The sequence below is a fragment of the Trichomycterus rosablanca genome, chromosome 19, assembly GCF_030014385.1.
Source record: "Trichomycterus rosablanca isolate fTriRos1 chromosome 19, fTriRos1.hap1, whole genome shotgun sequence".
Taxonomy (NCBI): Eukaryota; Metazoa; Chordata; class Actinopteri; order Siluriformes; family Trichomycteridae; genus Trichomycterus; species Trichomycterus rosablanca.
Window position 1 is genome coordinate 3,118,224 of NC_086006.1, and position 12,138 is coordinate 3,130,361.

Sequence of the window (12,138 nt, forward strand, 5' to 3'; positions counted from 1 at the left end):
GACTGACAGAAGCTTCACCTGGCGAGGAAAGAAAACCAGCAGATGCATCACAGATCGAATGTAGGAGATCAAGACCACACACTGACAAAATATAGCAGGAGACTGGTAACCATCATTACCAGTAAAAGGGATGAACAACAAAACCACCATCATCAGAGGACTGAAACATCCCGGCGCCCTGCGGTCCTGCTTTTAGGCTGTCCGTTCCACATGCGTGTTGTTCCTCATCTTTCCCAGGTAGTAGAATGCCCACAGCGGTCAAGGCATCTCTGGACGGCGTGACTTGTGACTCGGGGGATCTGGAGCTGTTGGACAGGGTGGATCGGGCAGTGCCAACAGGTTTGGTGAAAGTGCCCAGAGAACTGGTGAGGAACTTCCCACACACCAAACGTGTCGGCAGCTACCTGGTGGGCAAAATGATCAACAAAGGCTCGTTTGCCAAAGTGATGGAGGGCATGCACATCACCACCGGCGAGAAGGTAAAACACACACACACACACCGACAGACACACACACATCAACAGACACACACCTGTCCGGTGAAGCTGTCGTGTCAGCGTCGTGTTGAAGGACTGACATCCATTTTTCATGCTGTCTCAGTTTACAGGGTATGTAATAGATGCCCATCAGGGCTGATATTTAAAGTCAGGTTAAAAGGTCCGAGCCTGCTAATAAGGGTAGTACAAACACCCCTGCAAAAACGCTGGAACAGCAGATAAAAGGAAAATAAAAACAGAAAGCAGTGATTTGTAAAATGCCTCTTATAAGCAACTTTATGGATTTTTGAACATTTAAGCTACAGTAATTCAGTAATATGTAGGGCGCTTGGGTGGCACAGCTGTAAAGTACCCTATACTACTGAGATCTAAGAATCCAGGGTTTGAATCTCAGCGGTGCTATCAGCCACCCGGGCATCTGCATGGAATTGATTATTATATAATATTATTATATATTATATAGTGACCGAAGCAGCAGAGCCATTGGGAGAACCACATGTCAGTGCACTCTCAGTGCTGGTCACAAGCCCGGCTAGATATAAGACGGTTGCGTCAGGAAGGGCATGAAGTCTGGTATGTAGACCATATCTGCTGTGGCAAGTCCTATAAATAGGGGTGGCCAAAAAAAGCACTAATTCTTAATTTAATGCCTGCAGAACATTTTTTAAAAAGTTGAGGGAAATTAAAATGTTATCCCATGCAATAAATAAATAATAAAAATAAATACTTAAAATGAAAAAAAAAAAAAAATAATAATAATAAACAAATAAATAAATAAAATACAAATAAATAAATACAAATAATTAAATAAATATTGTTGAAATTAATCTTACTAATCTGTTCATAATTTAATGAGAAGTGCACTCAGTACTGGTCCCAAGCCCAGTTACATAGGAGGGTTGCATCAGGAAGGGCATCCGATGTAAAACCTGTGCCAAGTCTGGTACAGAGACCAGATCCGCTGTGGCAAGATCAATATATGGAAGCGGGTAAAAAAAAAAAGCAGTAATTCTTAATTTAATGCCTGCAACTCATTTAAAAAAAAAAGTTGAGGCAAATTAAAATGTCTTATCCCATGCAAAAACAAATAAATTAAATAAATACATACAAATAATAAATAAATAAATACATACAAATAATAAATCTAAATAAAAATAAATAAATAATAAGTAAATAATAAATAAATAAAAATAAATGAATAAATAAATAAAAATAAATCAATAAAATAAATTAATAAATACAAATAATGAAATAATATTGTTGAAATTAATCTTACTAATTTAATGATAATTTAATCTAATGAGAAGAGGACTATACATTAAATAATTGAATGTTATTTTATAAAATAAAATTGAATAAAGTAGTTTTTTGTATTGTAAGCTATATTTTACTTTTATTTTAATCATTCTACATTCATTGTAATGGTTTTGCGATGCATATTAGTGTATGTGGTACAGTGGGTGCTGCTCAGCAACATGGGTTCTGGGGACCTGGGTTTAATCCTTGCCTGTGGTCACTGTCTGTCAAGTTTCTACTTGTTCAGTGTGTGTGTGTGAGTGTGTGTGACATGCAAATGAAGATGCCGTGTCACCTCACCTTGGTGATCGACTCTTTCACGGCTGACTGAATCTGGTCAGTTCATCCTTGACCGTATGTGCACATATGTGTAGGTGTGTTTGTTTTCGTGTCCATCTCTAACACGGGTCACTAAGTGCATTCTGACCAGCTTGCTTAGTTACCCAAGTTGCTACAGTGATGACCAAGAGTCTGATTAAAGAGCACACATCACCTCTGTCCAGCCGTGTTGGACTTCTGCCCCGGTGCCCTTCATTAATATTACAGATGTACAGCAGCGTGGACACACAGGAACACGCCCGATTCCTCACAGTTTAATCATTTATCGTTCGAGGTAACGCTGCTCAGGCTTTACATGGGCTGTTTGCTTTGAACAGAGCCCTGGTGCTCATGGTATCAGGTTGTGTTTGTAATGCATTATCCTACACTGTCAGTCCCATATCATGATGCTACCACCACCATGTTTCAGTGCCTGTTTTAAGCTGTTACTGGTATAAAGTTGTGAAGCTTGATACACTCGCACTCAAGAAATTTGTACCCTTAAACTTGACGTGTGTGCAACTGCTGCTTTGCTCAGCGTTTGGCTGGAGTGGTGCGGTAAAACGTCATCAAAGTGCGAACAACAGCTCTGTGTGCTGAGACGCCACTTCCAGAACCAACAGACATTGAGTTTCAAGGTACCACTGTATTTCATTTTATCATTGTATCTTTCTTCATCAGGTGGCGATTAAAGTGATCGATAAGAAGAAGGCCCGGCTGGACTCGTACGTGTCGAAAAACATGAAGCGTGAGCCGAGGATCCATCAGATGATCCGTCATCCCAACATCGTCCTGCTGCTGGAGACGCTGGAGACCGAGAACTTCTACTACATGGCCATGGAGCTGTGTGCCGGTGGAGACCTGATGGACAGGATCTGTGAACGGAAGCGTCTGGAGGAGAGGGAGGTCCGGAGATACACTCGCCAGATCCTCTCGGCCGTGGATCATCTCCACATGCACGGCATCGTCCACAGGTAGCTGGGTGTTTGTGTATTCTTGACACAGCATTGCTGTGCCTGATGGTGTGTGTGTGTGTGTGTGTGTGTGTGTGGAACTGTTATGAATATACACCATGTTAACAAAATTATGTGGACACCTGACCTTGAGCTTGTTTGACGTCCCATTCCATGAAAATGGGCATTAATGTAGAGTCACCACCGTGGTTCCAGGGTCTGTGTGGCCTATTTTTATTATTATTGAAGGGGAGTCTGTGTGGCCCAAGGTCTTTAATTTTTTCATGTTCTTAATTTTTTATCTCTCTGTTTTAATTTCATGTTCTCTTAATTGTAACTAAATGTTTGCAAGAAGTCTTTCTGAGGTTCTAGATCTCAGGAATGTTTTAATGCTTTTAATTTTTCCTTATGTAAAGCACTTTGAATTGCCACTGTGCCTTGCCTTGCCTTACCACAAAGCCCTGCAACTTCAACAACATGAATTCTTATAGGAAAGATTTTCACAAGGTTTGGAAGTGCATTTCTGAGGTTTTTGGATGTTTGCTTTAGGTCTGTTTCTTAAACAATGACTTCACATATCGTGTGCTCTGCTCAACCCAACTACCACATTTACAGCATGTGTACATTCAGATCGGACACCTTTGCAGCTAAATATTATTTATATAATGTCATTATTGATCAATCATCCAGCTTTTAAACTAACATAATTTTAAGATGAAACTTATAGTATTTTCTTTATTAGTATACTTAACTTGAGTGGCACGGTGGCGCAGTGGGTAACCCAGCAAAAAGGCCCTGGGTTTGATTCACTGGCTGGCTAGCCAGGGTGATTTCTGTGTGGAGTTTGTATGTTCTCCCTCTGTTTTTGTGGGTTTCCCATAAGTCCAAACACATGCCGTCAGACCAAATGAAGCTACTAAAAGTAAAAATACTCCCTAAGTGTGTGTGTGTGACTGGCGACCTGTCCGTTGTGTTCCCTAATTTTCGCCCTATGAATCAGACCCACCGCAACCCTGACCAGGATAAAGAGGTGCTAAAACGGACAATAAATGAATAAAAGTGTACTTCATTGTTTTCCTTTTTGTGGTGTATTCTGTCCACATTGGACCTTTTGTAATGTGCACTTTTAGTAAATCACCACCGATGCAACCACTGACCATTCATGCTCACTATCAGACCGTATATGTGAATTAGTACGTGTGGAATAGAATTTGTAAATAAATCATTTTGTATTGCCTATAAAACACAAATACTGACATTTTTATTCTTCTTCTCAATATTTGTGCAGGGATTTGAAGATTGAGAACTTCCTTCTGGATGAACACAACAACATTAAGGTCGTTGGTGAGTTTGAAAGTGGCAGAATCTCTCCTGTTGTTTATTTTCAGATAAGAAAATGCATTATTTATAGATTTATAAGAATAATTTAATCTTGCATTATAAAAGATTCATATAAAAATAGGTCGAACACAGATTATGTTATATTAATGACTGTGTTTTGTAGACTTTGGTCTCAGTAACACACTGAGGCTGGACTCTCTTTCCCTGGAGCTGCTGAACACTCAGTGTGGAAGTCCAGCGTACGCCGCTCCTGAACTTCTCGCACACAAGAAATATGGACCAAAGGTGGATGTGTGGTCTGTGTGAGTATGTGTGTGGTGGGGGAGGTAATTAATAAGTAAGAAAAAATTAAGAAATAACAGCCAATAAAATGTTATCTAATAAAAAATTAATAAAAGAGGCAAAAGTGAAGAACATCATGAAGGCTCGGTGGGTAGCACTGTTGCCTCACAACAGGAAGGTCCTGGGTTTGATTCCCAGGTGGAACAGTCTGGGTCCTTTCTGTAAAGTTTGCATGTTCTCCCCATGTCTGTGTGGGTTTCCTCCGGGTGCTCCGGTTTCCTCCCACAGTCCAAAGACGTGCAGTCAGGTGAATTGGAGATACAAAATTGCCCTAGCTGTGACTGTGTGTGTGTTTTTGCCCTGTTATGGAGTGGCGACTTGTCCATGGTGTTTCCAACTTTTCACCCAGTGAATCAGACCCTCCGCGACCCTGACCAGGATAAAGCTGTGGTAAAACAGATAGTAAATAAAAAAATAAATATTAATGGTTTAAGTGGCTGTATTCAGGTTGCTTTAACTAGACTGAATTAGAAGGGTGTGGCATGGGTAACGCAGTGGGTAGCACTGTTGCCCCACAGCAGGAAGGTCCTGGGTTCGATTCCCCGGCCAAACATCAAAATAGAGACCATGCTATTAAACATATAAGACATAAAGGACTACATTAAACAGGGTTTGCGACTGTGACTAGTGATAAACTAGGTATGTCAGTGTTAGATTAAACTGAAATGTGTGTGTGTGTGTGTGTGTGTGTGTGTTTGTGTGGTGTGCAGGGGTGTGAGTACTTTCGCCATGCTGACTGGTACACTTCCTTTCACTGTCGATCCCTTTAACATAAAGCACCTTCATCAGAAAATGATTAACGGAGAAATCAGCGCGATCCCGTCTGACATCAGTAAAGGTACCACACACGTTCATAAAGGTCAGATTTAGAGGGCAACACTGGCACCTTGGCAGTAGTCGGCCTTAAACCACTCACCTTAACCACTAAGCCACCCTTACACTGAGACAGGGCCTGGTATAAAAGGAATAGGATGTTCTGACCTAGATAGTAGATGTAGGTTGTTGTTGTGCATTACAAACTGTTCTGTTCACTCTGATTATCTGATCATCTGATACAGCTCATTAAATATGGACAACAGTGGCAACAGTGGAGATTTTACAATCCCGACCCCAATCAGACACGCCCCTTACCCCCCCGTGCTGTGTTGTTCATGCGTCCACTCACGAGGAACCGACACAAAAGCAACGCATGTGATGGGTGTCTGATAGTGTTGCAGCTGAGAAAGCGCTTTGTTTTACCTTTGTGCTGATACTCATGCAACTAACGTCTAAATAAACACGATATTGTAGCTCAATAGGTCCAAAATGATACTTTAGACATTTAAAAATGACCAAAACACCACATAAAACCTGATAAAAACTCAATTACATTTGCAAACAGCTGTGCATTTAAGTTCTATTGAGTTAATTTTGAATTAGCATTAAGCATCAACTAAACAAATGAGCTCTGACATTATCTTTTTTGCTAATACAAAAGAACTTCAATTTAACGGATTAAAACGTGTACAGAGATCAGTAGTTCAGTCGTTGTTTTTCCAGATTTTGTCCGTTAAATCTGAAATTTGTTAAATGGAAGTTTGTTAAATCGAGGTTCCAACATACTTCAGTATCTGAGACCTCAAAACAACATAATGTAACGAGCAATGCTCCAACAAGCCAAATACTGAGTCTCTGATTTGCGAGTGCAGATTTAAAAAATACACAAAATTAAAAATAACATAATAACATAATTACTTACAGATTTGACTGAGCTTCTGCATGACCCAATCTCAATCAAAAAATCGTACACTATAAGCTTCAAAAAGCAGGATTTGGTGTCATTTATAAACCACTTGTGGTAAACGCTGGCAAATAAAGATAACTTGGTGTAAGAAGCAAAAAAACCTGGACCCTGTGTGAATGTACCAGCATCCTTTAACAAACCATGTCCAATAACAAAAGTGTTTAAAGACAGAAACTGGCTCTGCTAATTCTTAGCTTTGATATTTTACTCTAATGTTACAGGTTTTCTTTAGTTTATCCATCTCCTGAACAAGTGCAGTATGTGAGGTTAAAGCCTGGACCTTGTTTTCACCTGTACGTCACACAGAAGTGCTTAATCAGATGTGTAAATGTGACCGTCACTGTCTCCTGACACTGAAAACACCAGCGCCCAAGCAAACAGGCCACACACACCTAACGTTTTTAGGTAGAATTACGTAAACACACATCCAAGCTGATACTCGGAGTGTCGGCGACCTTCGGGCCAGTAGAGGTGGTGAGAAATAGGAGCCCGCCATTTTAATCTGATCTGCCATGATGTAAGAGAACTAAACCCAGGAGAGCTTAGATAGAGAGACAGAAAGTACAGAGATGTTAGATCAGTGCCTCAAAACAATGCAAAACATATTAAATGTCCTTATCAATATCCATCCATCTATTTATTTCTAATTCTGTGCCTGTAGGTGCAGTTAGGTTTGTTTTGGCGTTGCTGGAGCCGGACCCAGTGAAGAGACCGAATGTAAAAGCAGCACTGGAGGAGGGCTGGTTAAACGAAGGCTATACCAAGAGACCCCTACACACCGTCACCTACAAGAACAGGTAGAGATTCTTACCTGTGCTTATACAGGTCAAATCTGCATTCAGATAAATACAGTCCATTTCAGAACACCAGTGTTAATGTCCATGTTTCTTTAGACTACGTCCAGAAGATCTTAACTCATCTGTGTTAAACTACATGACTGAATCTTTTGGCTACGACCTCTCAGACATCGTGCACACTGTCGTCAACAATAAACCTTCTTCTATATTAGCGACATACCAACTCCTGCTGAAAAAACTCATACAGCACCAGAAAGGAGCCAAAAACATAAAGGTAAGACCTTCACTACCTGCGGGCCATAGGACAAATCTTAAATGCCCCCCGTCTTCTTTCCCCCAATTCAAAACATAAACGTTACATCTACATTAACGTTCCCGAGTTTTTGGATAGACGTGGCGGCTCCAGAGAAACAAAAACTAGAAGCGAATGCAGAAGACTTCAGGTACTATATGCTGGGAAAATGAATATTTTTTGTGGGTAGCACTGTCACCTCACAGCAAGAAGGTTCTGTGTTCGATCCCCAGTCAGGGCGGTCCGGGTCCTTTCTGTGTGGAGTTTGCATGTTCCACCCGTGTCTGCATGGGTTTCTTCCGGGAGCTCAGTTTTCCTCCCACAGTCCAAAAACATGCAGTCAGGTTAAATGGAGACACAGAATTGTCCTATAGATGAATGTGTGTGTGTGTGTGTGTGTGTGTGTGTCTGCCCTGCGATGGACTGGTGTTACTGTGTGCCTTGAGCCCATTGAAAGGCTGGGATAGGCTTCAGCACCTAACCCCCCCTCCCTTAATCCCGCGACCCTGATTGGATAAGCGGATAAGAAAATGAATGAATGATTGAATGAATGAAATAATATTATTTTACTAACGTTTTAAGGGAAGTGGGTATGTTTAAGTTAAAGAAGTGTGTTAATCTTCCTATAAGGATTATAAACTGGTGAAGTTTACACAAGACTGTCGACGACAGAGCATTAGGCCTGCACAAAGCCCTGACCTCAGCTCGGTTAAACACCTTTGGGATGATTTGGAACTCTGATAGAGAGCCATGCCTTCTCATCCAACACCTCTGCCTAACTTAACAAATACTTGTTGGACTAAATGGACAGATATTCCTACAGACACAGTCCCAGATGTTCCAAGTAGGGTGGGGGCAACTCTATATTAATGCCCATGGCTTTGGACTGGCATGGCCAACTAGCCCGTGGTGTACAAGTCCACTTTTACTTTAATTAAAACTGATTTAAACCGTCCAAATCAATTTCTTGACAGGGAAAATGTTATAAACTGTAATAACACACAGAATGATATGTGTAATACGTCTTTATATCATGTTTAGCGCCTCATTATGATTCCCACAGAGGTTCGAGACCAGCGAGTGGAACCTCCGAAATAAGCCGGTGTGGAACGAGAGGAGCAACACGTCACAGAGGAGTCGACAACAGGTAACCCTCAAAACAACATCCATAAATTTACTGTCTGTTCTCCACCACTTTATCCTGGTCAGGGTCACAGTGAGTCGGATTGATTGGGCAAAGTTAGCAAGGTGGTTTCTGATAAACCACTAGATTTTTTGAGCTGCAGTTGGCATTCCAATTTCCAATTACAACGCAAGTCTGGGAAATTTCAGAAATGATAATAAAACTCAAGGCGGCACAGTGGTTCGGTGGGTAGCTCTAGGTACCAGATGTACCTAATAAAGTGCTCGGTCAGATTCTGAGGTCAGAATAAACCGAAAATACATATTTCACCTGCTAACAAAGCTATTCATTTGCTAACATTTGCAAAATTTCTTTGTAAGTCTCCTCAGAGAGAGACTAGCAACGACAGGAGTCAGAGACAGTCCAGTAAGACCCCATCGCAGGACAGAGATTCCATCAGAAGGCCAGATGAGACGATCAGGCAAAGGCAGCCGAGTTCAGAGCAGAGAGCGAATTCACCTTCAAATCGTCCTGCTGATGCATTTACAGATGAAGACGCTGAAGTCGACACAGATACAAGAGAAGGAATGTTTCCTGAAGGTAATAATATTGCTCCATCCATCCATTCATCCATCCATCCATCCATTTATTCATCTATCCATCCATCCATCCATTCATCCATCCATCCATCCGTCCGTCCATCCACCCATTCATCCATCCATTCATCCATCCATCCATTCATCCATCCATTCCTCCATCCGTCCGTCCATCCACCCATCCATCCACCCATTCATCCATTCTTCCATCCATCCATCCATCCATCCACCCATTCATCCACCCATCCACCCATCCATCCACCCATCCATCCATTCATCCATCAGTCCATCCACCCATTCATCCATCCATTCATTCATCCATCCATTCATCTATTCATCCATCCATTCATCCACCCATCCATCCACCCATCCACCCATCCACCCATTCATCCATCCATCCATCCATCCACCCATTCATCCATTAATTGATCCATTCATATATTTATTGAAAAGTGACTTTCCTGCATTTATTCATATGTTTTGTGGTTTTCCAGTCTCTGTTTTTGCTGAAAGGGAGGCTCATGGTTTACCGCCCAGATGTTCCTGTGGGGAAGGGAGTGGCTCCAAATTCTGCAACTGCACCTCTTGTGATGTAACTTTGGACTGCAAAAAGTTACCACCCAAAGGTCACGAACTGCGACCGAATCATTCGGGAGATGAGCCTCCACGCTCCAGTGACAAACTGGAAAAGATACAGACGTTCTACTCAGAGAAAACTGTATCTCCCAGAACACAACAGGACAGTAAAGCAGGCCAGCGCTTTAAAGACCTTCTGCTCGCCATCGAGGACAAGACTTACGCTGGACGTCACTTGAGCGCGATAGAAGCCACGGCTCAGTCCACTCCATTACCACAGCTACGTCACAGAACTCTCAAAGACGTCTCGCCGAGGAAAGTGGTCTGGGCAGGGCTTAAACGTCACACTGACCTGGGGACAGGCTCCTCACCCTTTCTGGTGAACGGCCTGAAACCACCGGTGTGTTTAACCCAGAGGCAGCAGGCTCTGGTCATCAGGAGTTTAAGACATTCAAAAGATAAGAGGAACACAGAAGCAGGGACAGAGAGGACGGGGGGCATCGCGGGGACCACGGCGAAAAGGAACTTTGTTCAGTTACGGACATCCGTTCAGCGCAAGGAGACGGACCTGAATCTGCCTATGCTTCCTTCTACCTTCCAGAGCAAGGACAAGAAGAGTGAGTTCCTCAGACTGGACTTTGGTTGACAGAGAGGAAGAGGAAAAGGTTGGAACACTGTGGTGCCTTCAGTAAAATAAAATTTTACCTGATATTGGAATTTTTTTATGTAACATCTGAAGATTGACATCTGACTTCATGTGTCATAATAAGATTTATGGTTTAATTAGAGTAAAATACCTTAATTTCATTCCTGAAGGATAACTACACTTGATTGATACTCTTCTTGATGGATGGCTTGTGGGTTTATCAGAAACTCTCCAGTATAGTTTTCTAAACTTTGTGGTACAGATTCCAAAGGTGTTTTATGTGTATAGAGTTAGCTGTTGCCTGTTAGCACTCAAAACATTAACATTAACCCCACCATCATTATTATTATCAATAATTATTTCCTATATATATATATCAAATCCAAGTTATTTTGGTATACAATAATAATTGTAATATTGATGATAACAAAAACAACAATAGTAATTCATTTTACCACTGCTTCATTTTGGTCAGAGTCACATTGGGGTTTGTGATGCACTTGTGTTCACTGTGCTCACTGTGATATGTATATACACAGTATACACTGACGAGGCATAACAATATGACCACTGACAGGTTAAGTGAATAACACTGATTATCTCTTCATCACGGCACCTGTTAGTAGGTGGGATATATTAGGCAGCAAGTGAACATTTTATCGTCAAAGTTGATGTTAGAAGCAGGAAAAATGGGTGAGCATGAGGATCTGAGCGAGTTTGACGAGGGCCAAATTGTGATGGTTAGACAACTGGGTCAGAGCATGTCCAAAACTGCAGCTCTTGTGGGGTGTTCCTGGTCTGCAGTGGTCAGTATCTATCAAAAGTGGTCCAAGGAAGGAACATTGGTAAACCCCCTATGCAGCAAAAGGGGGACCAACACAATATTAGGAAGATGGTCATAATGTTATGCCTGGTGTATACAGTGTATATACTTCAATATATTGTTTTTCTTTATTTTTAAAACTGGTCTATTATGTCTTGCAGTAGCAGAACTAATTTACTTTTGCCTCCGTTTTCAGAAGAGTAAACTAAAAAATGGCTGTGCATATGAAGCTTAGGATCTGTTGTTTTCTAATATTTAAAAAACATAGTAACATATTAGGGCCAAGAAAGGTAGATAAATTATATCTTCTATATACAGTACAATACAATAAAAAACAACATACAATCAAACAAGATACCTATGGTAAAATATTCACATCATGGCAGCACATATGCCAACATCAAAGCTCAAGTAAACACAGTAGGACGATCCTGTGAGGACAAGGACTGAAGTTCTTTGTTTCATTATTATTATAATAACAAGCATTTAAAACTTTTATTATACCAGTTATTTCCTCCTGATCCAGTGTAACTCTGTTTGAGCTATATTATCTCAGACTCAGGGTCTGATTGATGCCTGTTGTGGTTTTAATCCTGTATCATGTTGCTGAAATCAATCAGTTGTGCCAAAGAATGATGTTCCAAATGTCATTGGATCTTGGATAATAAACAAGATTTGACATTAAGTATGCTATTGTGTGCTTGACTATTCACTAAAACTATGAACCATGACAGACGTCTGGAAGCAGACGTCTC

The 12,138-nt window shown here is 41.2% G+C and overlaps 1 protein-coding gene across 1 annotated transcript; it reads left to right on the plus strand.

Annotated features, from left to right (window-relative positions):
- Window positions 1–245: 245 nt before the first annotated feature.
- LOC134333813 (hormonally up-regulated neu tumor-associated kinase homolog A) lies at window positions 246–10,577 on the plus strand. The gene is made up of 10 exons (XM_063015978.1): window positions 246–479; window positions 2,793–3,085; window positions 4,353–4,408; window positions 4,569–4,707; window positions 5,458–5,585; window positions 7,192–7,327; window positions 7,424–7,601; window positions 8,683–8,766; window positions 9,123–9,342; window positions 9,833–10,577. Exons 1-10 carry the CDS (start codon window positions 246–248, stop codon window positions 10,558–10,560), a joined length of 2,196 nt encoding a protein of 731 aa, XP_062872048.1. The 3' UTR covers window positions 10,561–10,577.
- Window positions 10,578–12,138: the final 1,561 nt, after the last annotated feature.

Coding starts and splice junctions, on each gene's coding strand:
- LOC134333813 (XM_063015978.1), top strand. CDS start 246: ATGCCCACAGCGGTCAAGGCATCTCTGGACGGCGTGACTTGTGACTCG. Junction 4,708..5,457: donor AAGGTGGATGTGTGGTCTGT/GTGAGTATGTGT, acceptor TGTGGTGTGCAG/GGGTGTGAGTACTTTCGCCA. Junction 8,767..9,122: donor CACAGAGGAGTCGACAACAG/GTAACCCTCAAA, acceptor TTTCTTTGTAAG/TCTCCTCAGAGAGAGACTAG.